Here is a 15,615-nt window from a genome sequence, read left to right as displayed (position 1 = left end):
TCTGCATAAAAACTCCAGTAGTTTTTGTCCAGCACCAACAAACATGCCATGTTCAACATCATTTAAACCTCCTTTTGTCCCAGACCTGATGTTGTTTTAGAAATGAAAATGTCTTAAAATTGCAGAAGGTTACAGTAAGCAGCATGTTTTAGTTAAAGATCAACTGTTGAACATTGTAACTTTTTAATATTATGTGCACTTTCTTTGGCATGTGAAGGTAATGTCTCCACTATGTGATATGCTCACTGGCTTACAAAGGGCAGAGGAAGGATGCAGCCTGTGCCTAATCTGCTCCACATGAGGGGGACTACGACTGCAAACTCCGCTTCATTCAGCAGCAGTGGAAACAAGTGATCATTCCATATCCTTTTACATCTCTGATGAGTTTTTCAGTCTTGTTGTGTGCTGCTGTAATGGAACACCCCCTCATGAAAATACTAATGGCAAGCTGTTTGAAGATGGTTATTTCTGCTAAGTTTTCTCTTGTCATGCTTACATTTGGCCCATTTGACAACTCCAGTAAAATGTACACTTTGATATAATTCAGATTTAAACAGTCTGTTAGATTCAGTTTTAATTTAAGAATATAGGGAATTGTTTAATGCTACCCTCTGATCCGAATCAAATAAATTGCTTAAATTTAGGGCTGTTTTAACAGTTCAATTGGCATTTGAGGCCTTATTTTGTACTTTTCACTTTTTATTATTATTTTTTTTTAGTAAATCACATATCTCCTGTATATGTAAGTAATCCACATATACAGGATTAATATATGTGGATATTTTTTGATTCTTTTGCACTGTACAAGAGGGGAAGAGCGCACAGAAATTATTCCGTCTTTTTCTTCCCATGTGAGAAATAAGACTTCTTTCTGTTACCGTCTAGAGACATGAGGAAATATCACAAATGGTTATCTGTGAAAACAAATGAAAATTTTAAACACAAGGAATTTTGTGTTCAAATATCTGTGCTTGTTTGTGCTTAAGCAAAAACCCTGTTTTTAAAGTCAAGACTTTATAATGTAACATTTGAAATATTTTGCCTCTTTTTAGTACATATTTAGTACATATTAAAAAAAGGAAACAAAATGAGTTGTACCATCCAAACGGTCTCCATGATATATATTAAAGTAATTTTTATAATAATGTTAATGCAGAAAACAAGCTCTATGAGCAATGAGTGCTTGTTTTGCTGCATTTGGCCACAAGAGGCAGCACAACAAGCTAAACATGCATTCAATGCGTGTGTGTTTCAGAGCAATTCTTCCCACCTCCCTCTTCTCCAGGTAGCAGATTTAAATTGGACAGTGCATTGCAAGAAACTTCATAGTTCATACTGGTTCAACCTTTCCACATCCACAGACTCCAGTGTATTTATAGGGATTTAATGGGCTGGAAAAAGTGCTGTTGAGGAAGGAAAATGATACATGGATTATAGATTCCTTCTTTTTTTCATTTTTTTTTAGTAAAATGTGATAAGCCTTGTGTGCATTCGTATTCAGACACATTCTCTCTGATCCCCCTAAATAAAACGTAGGACTTTAGAAGTTGCCAAGCTGTAAACTGTGTATAGTTTTATCCCAGCATAAATGCAGCTGTTCTGTGAAGACTGCAGAAGTTTATTTTGTTTTGTGAACAAACGGCATCACAAAGATCAAGTAAGACAGCAGATCAGCCAGGGATACGTTTTGGGAAAATTAAAAGAAGCGAAACACTACCCCAAAACGTGGATAAATTCAAGAGGTATGAATACTTTTGCGAGTCCCTGTAGGTTTAGTGTTCAGAGTTCAGTTTGTCAGTTCATGTTAGATCCCTTCTGATTTGTCAAGCGTTTCAATTCCAAATCTCACATCTGTCACATGAAGCTGGACTGAAAGTTTGGAAATAGGTCATCTTATTGCATAACCCTTTAGTGTTTTGAGTTTCATTCACCTCTGTGATGGCGTTACATCAAATAACTTCACACAGGCCTATAGTTTTTGGCCTTCGCACTGGGTCCTGTGCATGGGTCCCTGAGAGCTGTTGAACAGGTGTGTCCAGAAAACCTCCCAGCATTTTACGGACTGTCGGATGTGTCTTTGGGGCCCACGGTCACTTTCATGATCGGTGCTACTAGGTCCAGCATCTGAGGAAACAAGCATTGGGATCTCATTACTGCGTCAGTATGTACACACCGAGTCAAATAAAGTTTAGGGCCTGAGCTATGGTGTCACTTTTTCTGATTTGCACTTTTCTCCTATATGTCCAAATTCTCAAGAGCACACGGTTAGAAAATCTGAGTGCATTATCTCATTTTATGGCATTCCAACATGTAGTCATCGAGCAGTACTTGATCAAATGCAGCAGCCTTCTCGCAATTAGATCTTGGCGTTTTTATGATGTATTAGGAAGACATGCAGCTGGTTGTATCATTTAACCAAATAAAATATTTAACTTTTCACTCAAATGTGTTCTGAGTTCATTCTTCTACTTTCACATTTCCACTTTTTGTTTTTTTTCAATCAGCTTCGTAACTGTTGTGAGGCAGCACAACTTACCAAATCAGACACTTTAACAACATTATCATAATGAGGAGCATAAAAAATATCTTTCTCACGAGGGACCAGCGGCATCTGAGTGGATGTCGAAAAACATCTGCTAATGGAACCATTACCTTAAAGAGTAGTGGAGAGGGCTGAAGGCATATTAATTTGTCAGAGCCTGTCACAGTCAAATGACGCAGAATGGCTTATAAATCACACTCAGGCTGCAATTTCAGTTAATCCTTGGCACATCTTTTGAATAGCGTCTACGTCCAGATCAGCCTTGTGTTGCCAGGCCAAAAGCGTAGCTCGTCCTGGCTCTAAGATGTTTGCTTTGGCCAGTTGTGTCACCCTCATGACTGAAAAAATGTCAACTGCAGCCAGTGATTTGTTTTAAAGTCTAAATAATGCTTCCCACTAAAGTAATAAGAAATACGCAAATAAGTTGCTCCAGTGTTGTTTTTGTTGCTATAGCAGTAACTGCACAGAGATTTATTCAACTGAAGTGGATATTTTACTGTTCTGGTTTACAGTCCAGCCTTATTGCAGTTCTCCTTGGGTTTGATTAAAAAAAAAAAAAAAAAAAGGAAACTTTAAAAATAATATTCACGCATTCTTTATTTGATTTAACACTGGTGAATAAATAAGAAGAGGGGGGTACGGATTCATTCAACTCTGCTCTTAAAGCTATGACTTGACTCTTATATGTTATCTAGTAGCCTGCTGAACTGAGAGGGGGCCCACAAAGGGCAGATTTAACTGTGATACATTACCCATTCGATGGAAAATGACTGTTCCTGGAAAAGGGAAACATCGTGTAGAGATGTGTATCACATCTTTAGGTTCTGTTACCCAAGATCAAATGACTTTCTCACTGAAAAATGTAAGGAAAACTGTCCCTCGCTTTCTTGGCCTCGGTAAAGAGAAATGTTTTCACTTAAGTGTTTGTTTGTTTTTTGTGGGGTTTTTTTGTGGAACAAGGTGAACAGTTTGTGCTTTAGCCACCTTCAATCTAATTGATTGAATATGCCAATTTTGAAGTAATTTCCAAACTTACAGAATGCAGAAATGTAAAGTGGAAAGCTCAGCTTTTTGTGAGGGTATAAAACTCATACACAGATCTTTACAGTATTCTGTAAACGTTAATGCACAGCCATACATACTTTTCAGCAAACCCTTACTTTCCAAAACTCTTGACTCAAACACTTAACATAATCCAAGCAAAAAAACAGTATTATTAGGTCTTTGACATGGGAAAATATCCTACAGTGGTTTTGATTAAAAACAAGCTCTGTATGTTTGTGAGTTATTAAAAGTAGCTTGGAGCCTTCTCTCATAGTACAGTTGGAGGACATTGATGGAACAGTCATACTTCCCTGTATGGTTGTTCAAAGACATGCTCATCTGTAACTTTAAGAGGTGTACTACAATCAAAATCTATCCATCAACTTTCTCAAGGTGTGTTTTAAGGCTTCAAACATTACAAGTGAAGCATTACATTTTGCCATATACACATCAAGTTGTTGATTAATGTTTCCATTGATTATGTTTCAAAAGCAACTCTAAGCAAGTGGTTTAAAGGCTTTCATTGTTTCAGCTGTTTTGCAGTTTTCTGGAAGTTTGCTCCAGATTTGTGGTGCACAGAAGCTGAATGCTGCTTCTCCACGTTTAGTTCTGGGGTTAGGGATGCAGAGCAGACCAGAACCAAAATACAACTCTTTGTATGTGGGATATATGAGGCAGCAAGGGAACGTCATGTTCCCAGAGTAAGTGTGCAGCAGGTAAAATGGGCAGGTGTAAGGATCTGGGTGAGATTGACAAGAGACAAACGATGATTGCTTAACGACTGAGTGAGAGCATCTCCACAGCTGCACCTCTTGTGAGGTGATTCCAGTCTGCGGTGGTCAGTGCTGTCACAAGTGGTCTGAAGACAGTGTCAAATTTAATTCTTTTATTGTCACTGCACAGTGTAGCATATTGAAATTTAGACACAATAATAATAGAATTAAAATAAAAACCTCACAGCTCAGCACAAAGGTACAACGCTGCTCTGTGTGGATTTTCCTGCTCTTGGAAAGAAGATCACTGGCTTATACAGAAAGATGTCAGAATACGCAGCGCACTGCAGTTTGTTCCATATGGAGTTAAAAAGCTGCAGACCAGCCAGGGTGTCCAAGCAGAAAGAACGAACAATGAGTGTGTGAGCATCAGAACTGCACCATGGAGAAACGGAAGAAGGTGGTTTGGTTTGATGAATCACATTTCCCTTCACATTAACAGAGTGGCTGTGTGCTTCAAACCTGTGCTTCGTACCTTTCCAGATTAGATCTGCCCACAGACTGGGTTGTTTTAAATCGCTTCTTAAAACGTATTTTTTATTCATTGGCATTCGGTTGAGGTTTGATACTGAACTTTTGTGATACGATGTGATGTTTTATTTTTATTTTATTTTCATCACTTTATTCGGTGATTTTATCGTTTTTATGTGTCTTTGTACAGCAGTTTGGTGCAGTTCTGTTTTTAAAAGTGCAATATAAATAAATTTGGGATTGACACAACTCATGACACTAAGGAGCACTATGGGACACAGCAGGGGTAGTGTGAGGATGTGGGCAATGCCGTGCTGGGACAACTTGGGCCAAACTACAGAAGTGATCGATACTTGGACGTTTACTGTCTATACTGTTCACCATTTCATAGAAAATGTGTTTCCTACTAGATGATCATACACACCGCCACAAGGCGAAATGATTCAGAAATAATTTTGGAAACAGCCTTGAGGTTGGGTTGCTAAATCTGTCCACATGTCAATCCATTCCACCATCTTTGGGATGTGTTGAACAAACAAGTTTGGTCCACTTGATCACATCTTACAACATCTTGGTGCCAGATATCACAACACACGCCTTCAGGGCCAGAGAGAGAAGGCAATGCCTTAATGGTTAGGGATTTGTTTGGCTGCAAGTAATTATATTACGACCACAAGGCAGGTGGTCGTAATATTTTTCTCTGGCTGACATATCCTCAATGAATCCCCCTCCACATCATGAATGGCTGCAACATTTTGTTAAAATTTTGTTCCAGCTCAGTGGGAGGTTTGAAACAAAAAAGTATTTGTCTGCATGCAATTTTTCTTTTTCTTTTCTTTTTTTTTTTTTTACTTGGAAAAAAGGATTTGGCTATTTTACTGTATGTTTAAAAACTATTTCCTCCAGAATCCTCAACTGACTCATTTCTGGTGTTCTGGAATTACTTTGCACTTTGCATCCAGGAAATAGAACGTCCCTTCCAATTCCCAAGGTGTTCACACTTGCATGGTGTTGTTTGTACCAGTGACTGCGGTCCCGCCAGGCGGTTTAGAAATGGATCCGAGGGATAAACTGAACTTGTAGTCACACAGCTCTTTTTAAATATTTTGTTGAGGTCTTTGATATTTGTTTTGTTCCTCCCATGATGTGAGACAAACAGACACAGATTTTTTTAGAATCCACCTCATTAAGGCGCAAATCATGCCAGAGTGGAAACTTCTCAAATTGTGACCTCATTTTCTTGGATTTTCCAGAAATATTTAAATGTGATATGTAAACTGAAGTCCCATCACAAGCACTATAGTTTAGAAATAGGGATCTGTCCATAAACAATTGAAACAAAAAGTATGTTATGAGTAATTGTAAAAAAAGAAAGAAAAGAAAAGAAAAGAAAAGAAAAGAAAAGAAAAGAAAAGTAAAAAAGGGTGTTCACTGTGTCATAGAGGTCAGCCTTTAATGTTGTCTTTGGCCACACCATGAAGTAAAAGGAATTTCAGATAACTGAAGCAGTTTTTAATTATGTTCCTCACTTCACACAGTGTGAAATTGCTGCACTCCATCACACCAGTAACAAAAAGTTTTGCACTTCTTAAACATTATTCCTTTGAGCCCTTTCAAGATTTGGGTTTGCTGTTTGAACAGGGAGACTTTTCTGAACCACTTCACGGTACGTTCGGACCACTGCAGTCATTATTTGGCAATGTGGGATCTTTAAAAAGAGAGTTTAGAAATACTTCCCAGTGAGCCTCCCCTCAAAATGAAACACAAGAAACATTACAATCCATTCGGGCGGGTTCGCATTACAAAGAAAACCTACAAAATATTGTTTGATTTGGAGTGAACATAACATCCAAATGAATCTTTTTTTTTTTTTTTTGCAGACAAAACGTTAATGTGCGTGCTTTGGTGGAAATGTGTTTAATGCATCTTTATTTCCCCCTAGTGTCTGAAACTGGAAAATACATAAGATGATTTAATTTAAGATGCATCAGACTGCCTTTCTTTTCTGTGAATGATGACTATATAATTTACTTTTCATTTCATAAACCTTTCTTTGTTTTTTGTAGCAAATTCTTCAGTTTGTAAACTTTACGTAAAGTTTTGCCAAGTTATTTTCATAACTATTCAAAACTATTTGAATACTTCAGCAGGCTTTTACTGATCATAACTTCATTAACACTTTTGTTTAATAATAATCAAAACTGAAGGGAAAAAAGCGCATATCCTGCACTTCGCTTTTCGACTCTTGCCTTTCCTGTGACCAAATAGAGTCAAAGCAAAGAAGAAGAAAATTTACAGAAATCTCACTCTGTTATTTTCTTTTCCGGACAAATAAACATACATCAGCAACGGAAAACATTGCAAGCTTTGCATAAAAACATGGAACTATAATGTTATACACTACAAATGATCTAAAAATATAATAATTAAAATCAGTCGGTGGGTCAAATGTAAAAACAGGGGTTACTTTTGTTTTCTTTCCAATAGTTGTTACAGTGGTTGTTACTATGGCGACTGCTGGTTTCCGGAGTAAATACGCGTCAGTTACAGAAATAGACGATCTTTGTTTGATCCAGGCGATCTGGAAAGTGGCGGAGTTCTGAACCACGCTCGCACGCGGGTACGGACGTCGTTATGTTTTCAATTCAGGCGTGGCTTTTCAATGGGTGTGGCGGCACATGTGGGGAAGTGTTAGCAGTCACCAGTCAGTGAGGTGATGAACCCACATCACGGTGAAGCAATCATGACATAAATCTGAAGAGGAAGAGCTGAAACATCCCGGTGGCATGGATCTTCAGTGATTCGTTTCTATAGTTTTTGGGAGTTGAAGGTCTTCGAGGCAGGATTACTGGAGGAAAGAGGGGCATTTGTTTGTTTCACCTGAAGGTGAGGTTCATTACAAATTATAATTTTTTTTTTTTTTCTTCTTCCCAGACAGAGATATTGGATATAGAAATGATCGTATAAACAGAAGTTGCTTCGTAAACCATATCCGAAACAGCTGTTAAACTTGGGTCTCTGTCCAGGCAATAATAATGGCAAGTGTTTTAAACAATTTTCTCCTTAAGGAAATTGCAAAACCACACAAAAGCTGTTGAGTTCACGGTTACAATTTCTCATTCCATTCCAAGTCATGTGTTCTCTTCCGAGCAAATGTTTGCTCTGCAATTGGTTGTTAGTTCACGGCTCAGTTGAAATGCTTCATTCATTAAACAAAGCTCAAAGAAACTCCATATGAAATAAAACGGCAGACGGCGCTTTGCACTAACTTTTTATACTTTTTGAACCTTTTCGCATTTTGTCACTTTGCACCTACAAACTTCAGTGTATGTTGTTGTTGTGAAAGACCAACACAGAGTTAGTGTACTGCTAAAGTGGAAGGGAAATGATGCATGACTTTTCAAAGTATTGCTTTAATGCTTGTCTTTGAGAAGTGTGTCGTCATTAAACCCATACCAGTCAGTGCGTTATAAAACCATATCTTTCCCTGCAGTTGCAGTTACAAGGTCACAAATAGCTCAAGCTTTGTCAAATTAGTTGAAGAAATCCAATTGGATTCAGGTCCAGAGTTTGACTGGGCCATTTTAACCCATAAATATGCTTTGATCTAAACCACAGGTTTCAAACTCCAGTCCTGGAGGGCTGCTGCCCTGCAACTTTTAGATGTGCCTCTGCTGCACCACACCTGAATAGGATAATTAGGTCATTAGCAAGCCTCTACACAAGAAGGAAGTAATTAAGCCATTTCATTCCAGTGTTTTGTTCCTGTGGCACATCTAAAAACTGCAGGATAGTTGCCCTTGAGGACTGGAGTTTGACACCCCTGATCTAAACTATTCTATTGTTGCTGTATGTTGTGGGTCATTATCTTGCTGGAAGCTGAAGTTCCACACCAGCCTCAAGTATACGGATTGTTCCATCCACAAATCTATTGGCTGCTGCTTTGATTGACACTTTGATTTAGCTTTGGATATTTGATAATTTCTGAAAGCAGTTATTTTTCGCTGTATTTTATGATGCAAAGAAAATAAATTGTAAGGGAATTAAAAAGAAAAAAGTATTTGCACCTCAGAAGAATGAATTATCTTGAGTTTGCCACATAAAATTGAAATGAAATGCATTGAAATCTGTGGTTCTGAGACTTTTGCAAAGCATTGTGTGCAGTGATGGCCTAGAGAACCAGCTGCTAGTCTTGTATGATTGTTTAAAAAAGGAGGCATGTTGCTACATAATTATTTTTGTTTTAAACCTTTTCTCTTTAGCAGAAGGATGGGGCTGCTGCAGTTTTTAAAATCCCAATTTTTGTGCCACCTGATCATATGCTATGTGTTCCTGGTGAGCGGACTTATTGTCAATCTGATACAGATCTGCACCTTACCTCTGTGGCTGGTCAGTAAGCAGCTGGCCCGCAAGATAAACATCAGACTGGCCTACTGCATCGCAAGTCGTAAGTACTGACCTCCCTGCAACAAAGATGACAGTGTAATGTGTTTTCTGTTGTCCCTTTGTTTGCTTTGCTTCTGGAGGAAGAAGCTGATGTTGCAACAAGTGAGGTAAAAAAAAAAATGCAAGCAGTGTTGCACAAACATTATTGTAAAAGTTTAAGGTAGCTTTAAGAAGCAAGTACACTGACAAGACAATGTCAGAATTAAATCAATGAAGTTATAACAATAAACATAAATCCTGTCCAGCAAGACTTGCATGAATATTTCTGTGCAGAACTTTATTGTGAAAAGACATTTAAATGAAATACAAGATGAATGAAAGTAGCAGTTAACTGAATCGGCTTCCTCAATTAAAGTCTCATCAAAATGTTTCTGTAGAATGCGTAATTAAACATTACATTTAATTAAAATGATTAATATTTAACACACTTACTTTTGCCTATTTGTGTGACTGTGTCCCTATGAACTTTAGAGATGGTAGCTGCCCTGGAGTGGTGGTCTGGGACAGAATGCACGCTCTACACCGATCCAAAGAGCTACCCACTCTATGGAAAAGAGAATGCTATTGTGGTCCTCAACCACAGTTTTGAGATAGACTTTCTGTGCGGCTGGACCTTCTGTGAGAGATTTGGAGTTCTTGGGGTAAGACGAAATTCTGCCGAGAACCCCAAAGTTTGTTTCAAGTTCTTTGTTCAACCCTAAAAAAAAAAAATAAAAAAATAAAAAAATAAAAAAAAATATATATATATATATATATATATATATATATATATATATATATATTATGCTTTAAACTTCCAGAGTTCAAAAGTTTTGGCCAAAAAGGAGCTGGCCTATGTTCCAGTGATTGGCTGGATGTGGTATTTCCTCGAGATAGTTTTCTGCAAAAGGAAGTGGGAGGAGGACCGGACAACCGTGGCTCAGAGCCTGCAGAAACTGCGGGATTACCCTGAAAACTACTGGGTGGGTCTCATCCTGGGGGGATTTTTATGCATTTTTTTTTTCCAGATCAAGATGACACAGTAATATCTTTCAATCAGGAAATGTTTGGGAAATGCCTGAAAACATTTTTTTTTTTTTTCTCCCACAAGTTCCTGCTTTACTGTGAAGGAACACGCTTTACCCCAAAGAAACACCAGTTCAGCATGCAAATAGCTGAAAGCAAAGGTTTACCTAAACTCAAGTACCATCTTCTTCCCAGAACCAAAGGATTTTATGTAACTGTCCAAAACCTCAGGGGGACTGGTGAGTATCTGGCAGCAGTTTTTTTTTTTTTTTTTTTGCATGGCGTCGTCAGAAATGTCCATACTGCAAGCCTTGTTTGAATGTGGGAAAAGCCAGATAAATATGCAAATGAGTCACCTCGTCCAGTGAACTGCTGCTTTGTGCTTCCCTTGTGCAGCTGCAGCTATTTACGATTCAACACTAAACTTCAGGAACAATGAAGTACCGACTCTTCTTGGGATTCTTAATGGAAAGAAATATCATGCAGATTTATATGTCAGGTAGGTCAAAATGTTGTATGTCTGTGCAGGGCAAGATCATAGCTTTAGGATTCCTGTTTGGGTGATTGGTGGCCTGTCTCCTTCCTGTCTAATGTAGGAGGATTCCTTTAGAGTCCGTCCCAGAAGATGAAGCAGAGTGTGCCGCCTGGCTACACAAACTTTACCAAGAAAAGGTGAGTGCTGGGGGATTCAAAAGAAGACATAAGTAGGTTAAAATACATGCAGCTTTAGTTGGAAAGTAATATTCATATACATGGGATATGACGATAAACCAATGAGTCAGATATGTTTATTACCAAGAAGGTTAAAGGTCAGCCTATCCTGTTTAGTGCTTTCATGCTGCTGTTGTCATTATTGGTTTTGATCCTAAACAAAGGCTTGACTCGAATGTCATTGAATCAGAATATTATTGATCAAATTATCATCAAAAGTACCCATTTCTTTTCTTTATTCAATTGGAATATTTTACTTCAATGAAGACATGCTAGTTTTTTGGGAAATCCCTGCACATGTTACAAATGAGCGTCCATCACATAAGATTCAAGTAAACAATAAGATATTAAGTATTGATATTAATATTTAAACAAAAATAAGACCAGGTTGTGACATTTCAGTTCATATAAGACACTATGAGGTATCCGTGATTCTGCTGTATTGCCTGATGTGAGAGTGTATAACATTGTGAAAAAAAAAATGTCTGAGTGATGTTTTCCTCTAGTTCAGTTGATTCAAAGTCAGACAAAAGGAAAGGCAATTCAATACAGAATCTTATAGATTATACACACACACAAAAAAATCACAGGTTATGCATTTAAATTTAAGAAGCTGGAGTTCTTTATTTAAAAATATGTGCTTATTTGTGTGATGATTCCAGATGCGATAAAGTCATACTGCCTGTACTAGACCAACTTATTCAACAATAACTAATATAACAGACAATCATTGTGGAAAAAGAGTTGATAAATCTTAAGTTGTAAAAAAAAAAAAAGCTTTTTTTTTTTTTCCCCTGGGAATTTTTCCCCCCTCACCATCTGGAAAACTTTTTAGAAAGGGTGGTCAATGTGAGTCATTGAGGTTCAGTCAAAGTCTCTCTCAAATTTTTTTGTAGGAAGGCCATAAAAGCAAAGACCTCTCTTTGACCCCTGAATACTCACGGGAGGATGTTACAGACTAAGAACAATCAATGGCAAATCAAGTTTTCCACCACAAAAATGTAGAATGAGTTCAGATAAAAAACTTTGATTCAGGACACAAATGGTTAATTGTAAGAAAGCGGATGATAACAATAACTTCTGCTGTAAACTGATGGTCTGTAATGCAACTCAAAATCTACAGTCTGGCTGTCTCATTGGCATTCAGGCCTCTGACCAAAACAGCTTTGGAAGTCTGTAAAATATGTATGTGCAGCAAAAAACAAACAAACAACAAAAAAAACTGTCAAAATAAACAAGTGACCTCTATGTATGCTAGACGCTACAATAAAGGAGGTGTCCACTTGTACTGTCCATGCAAGGTATGTTCATTTACTAAATTTAGAAATGTAAACTACAGTAAATCTTTTTTGAAGACTGTAAGGTCGTGCAGTGAATTCAGTCATCTTTCACTCTTTCGGGTCGTCGCACAGAAATATTGATCAAACATGCTTATGATTACACCATTTCTGGAGAACGAATGTTCTATGTTTTTTACATCTATAGAGACTCTGTAGGTTGACAATAGAAGTCCTGACTCTATAAACACTGGTAGTTGCTATACCTTTCTTAACGTCAGTGAGCTAAACGTGGTGTAACTGATGTTCTTCAGTGTGTCTGGGGGTGGGGAGAGTTTGTGCCAAGACGGGCCCATCAACATGCAACATGGCTGTAAAAACAAGCCGTTTATTCTACCAAGACGGCTCATGTTGAGCTGTGTTTGTATGTGAACAGGATGGCTTTCAGGAGCAGTACGCACAGACGGGGCGTTTCCCTGGCCCCATGGTGAGCCCCCCACGTCGGCCGTGGTCCCTGATCAACTGGCTCTTCTGGTCCTGCGTGGTCCTTTACCCTCTAGGCCTCTTAATCGCCCAACTGCTTAGTTCTGGATCCGTGCTCACCATCGCTGCAGCTGTGGTTGTGTGCTCTGCAGGTTGGTTTCAGACCTTTCCATAAGTATCTCAATAATTTTGGTTTAGTCATTCAGTTAAAAAAAAATAGACATTCTCTCAAGACTTCCTTTTTCTTGTACAACTTTTTCCACAACACATTTTCCTTCCACTCAACTTTCCATTGATATATTATGATACAACACCCTGCAAGGAGCCAGCTTCTTTAGGATTCAGTTTTTGCCTCTCTGGTGACCAATTGTAGCAGTCAGTCCTCACAGTTGCATAGGGTGTAACATAGCCTTTCTGAACTTAAGGTGTTTTTGTTAGACTTAAATAGTATTTTCAAATTTTCTAGGAAGTTTAATCTGCTTTTTCATTTAATGTCAGCCACACTTGCATAAATAACTAGAAGCACTTGGTATATATTTCACTGTGTATTTAATCCAAATAACATATGGACTCCACATTTAAAAATGTATGTGTATATATATATATATATATATATATATATATAGATTTTCTAATTAAGTTGTGCACATATTTTCAGAATTTAGCTGTAGTAAATAATTTCTCAAATTAGCCAACTCTTTTCTGTCCAAACATTTTGCTAGCAGCAAATTTGACATCCCCAAGTGGAAGTTCCCATTTTTTGTAAAAATATAATGTCTCTGTATGAGGAGCATGCTCTTAACAACATTCAGGCATGTGTTCATTTTAAAAAGTTACACAGTCATCCATCTGATTAGGGAGTAAACCAAAAACAATTTCTGTAACACCATGAGCTCACGAGAAGCATGTTTCTTCACAACATTTTCACAATAAAGGGAATGCTCTTCCCCAGTGTTATTGAAATTAAAATAACAAATATTCAGATGTCAACACGATATTAAACATTTGATGATGTGACTTGTTACAACAAAAATGTCAGTGTTAACACAGGTGACAACTAATTTCAGACAAAGGAGAGTTTTGGAAATATTAAAAATGCATTTTCTGTGGAAATAAAAATATTCTTTACAAAATCTGCTGACACTGACCAGATGCAGTAGCGTTATAAATAAGCTCTTTTGTCTTGCAGTGTCGGTGGGAATACGCTGGATGATTGGCCAGACTGAGATTGACAAAAGCTCAAACTATGGGATTAAGCCTGCTGCTCTAAACAACAATTAAGGATTGCTGCTGTCTTCCGGGCTGCTTTGTGGAGATTCACAGACTTGGAATCTGCCAGATGTAAAAATGTTAGGTGAACAGCAACTTGACTGTTATAACAAGTACTGACCCGTTTCATGGCACAACACAGCCGGGCTTAAAGCTGCGCTGCAGAAGCTAAAATGGAAGCTGCAGAAACAGAAACATGGTGTGGGTTAACTTATCTGAGTGGAACTATTTTAACAGTACCAAGGAAACTGAAATTTGAAATTGCAGTAAGTCAAATGTAGACTACCTCTTCGACTAAAGCGTACATCCAAATGCCATTTGTACTTTGAGATAGTGATGCAATTTTACATGTTAAATGTTTGTTGTGGAGATTTTGTTCAGCATCTGTGGGCCTTTTTCTCTTCATTTCTTTTTTTTTTTTTTCTTTTGTCCTTGCTCCAGTAAAATCAGCCAACAGCAACAACACTCCCCGAAGGCTTTGAGTTGACATTTCAACCTAAACGACAAAGATGAGAATCAAACTCGACGTGCAAGTGCAGTAGATGCTCTTGTAGCTTTCTCACAGCTCAACCTTATTTTAAGACTTATTGCATTTCAAAAATATTAATAAAGACTTGATTTTTATTGAAACTACAAGCTGTGCGTTTTATTAGAATTTTATGCAGTAGACTGCACACAAAAAGGACAGGAATGCAAAATTTAAATGAAAAAGTTTTTTATATATATATATATATCAAAGCCTTACTTTTGATTCTCAGTGGAAGTTATGTGTCCTTTGATTGGGACATTCTAAAACATGAGTATGCTGTGACCTGTCTTTTTTTTTTTCTTGGTAAAAATGTAACTAAAAATGCATGTGCTGGTGGGCCAAATTGATTTAATTCTTGAACTGTGTTCTAGGGCCATAAAATCACTCTTGAGCTGCACTTTTGACTTCTTTGATCATAACTAGTTCATTACAGGTTCATTACTGCATGGTTGGAGTTGGCATCCTGCCAGAAGGTGAACCACTCCCCCACAACTACTGTGTGATGTCCGACAGGTTTTCTCGTACGATTGGCTTGTATTGACTTGATTCAGCCGTCACTTGGTTTTCATTAACTGCAGTGTTTATACTGAGAATACATAAAACACCCATGTTTATTCATTGTGATTTTTTTGAATGCAGTTGTTACATGCTAAGATAAGCCTCACATTAGCATTGGTTTGTTTTTGGTTAAAACACTAGACGGTTTGCTTAGAGCTTACGAAAGCGTCCAGGATTGCACAAGAGTCGAGTTGAGTCAGATGCAGTCTGTGGTTTAGGGAGAGCAAGGTGTGTTTTTTTTTTATTTGTTTTTAAATTCTTTTATTTTCTTGCAATAGCTGCACCCAACTCCAAAGTGCAAGGGCAGTGGCATGTCTGGAGATCGTTACAGCTTGACAACAGTCATCAGCAGAGTTTTTATTTCTGAAACATTGTTATTAAGTCCTGGTGGGAAGAGCTGATGACATGCCTTAGAAAAACACTAAGCAGGAGCTGAGCGGTTGGTGTGGGAGTGAATCCTGGTGTCATTTCTCCTAATCAGGCGTTTGTCATGAGGAAGTGGCTGTC

At 37.8% G+C, this 15,615-nt stretch overlaps 1 protein-coding gene across 4 annotated transcripts; it reads left to right on the top strand.

The window, feature by feature from the left end:
* The first annotated feature begins 7,396 nt into the window (after positions 1 to 7,396).
* On the top strand, positions 7,397 to 15,164 carry agpat4 (1-acylglycerol-3-phosphate O-acyltransferase 4 (lysophosphatidic acid acyltransferase, delta)). 4 transcript variants are annotated; one of them, XR_535570.3, is made up of 10 exons: positions 7,398 to 7,716; positions 9,093 to 9,277; positions 9,748 to 9,917; positions 10,077 to 10,238; positions 10,367 to 10,520; positions 10,678 to 10,780; positions 10,878 to 10,953; positions 12,706 to 12,904; positions 13,942 to 14,287; positions 14,463 to 15,164. XR_535570.3 is itself a non-coding variant. In XM_008429883.3 (9 exons), the coding sequence occupies exons 2-9, from the start codon at positions 9,100 to 9,102 to the stop codon at positions 14,031 to 14,033; spliced, it is 1,134 nt and encodes a 377-aa protein (XP_008428105.1). In that variant the 5' UTR covers positions 7,397 to 7,716; positions 9,096 to 9,099; the 3' UTR covers positions 14,034 to 15,164. The 4 variants fall into 4 exon arrangements, 3 of the variants coding, with proteins under 3 accessions (XP_008428105.1, XP_008428104.1, XP_081472261.1); XM_008429883.3 differs by having other exon boundaries at positions 7,397 to 7,716; positions 9,096 to 9,277; positions 13,942 to 15,164; XM_008429882.3 differs by having other exon boundaries at positions 13,942 to 15,164.
* Positions 15,165 to 15,615: the final 451 nt, after the last annotated feature.

Source organism: Poecilia reticulata, chromosome 15 (assembly GCF_904066995.2).
Source record: "Poecilia reticulata chromosome 15, P_reticulata-male-v2, whole genome shotgun sequence".
Classification (NCBI taxonomy): domain Eukaryota; kingdom Metazoa; phylum Chordata; class Actinopteri; order Cyprinodontiformes; family Poeciliidae; genus Poecilia; species Poecilia reticulata.
Note: the sequence above shows the minus strand (reverse complement) of the source record. Positions and strands in the feature narration are given on the sequence as shown.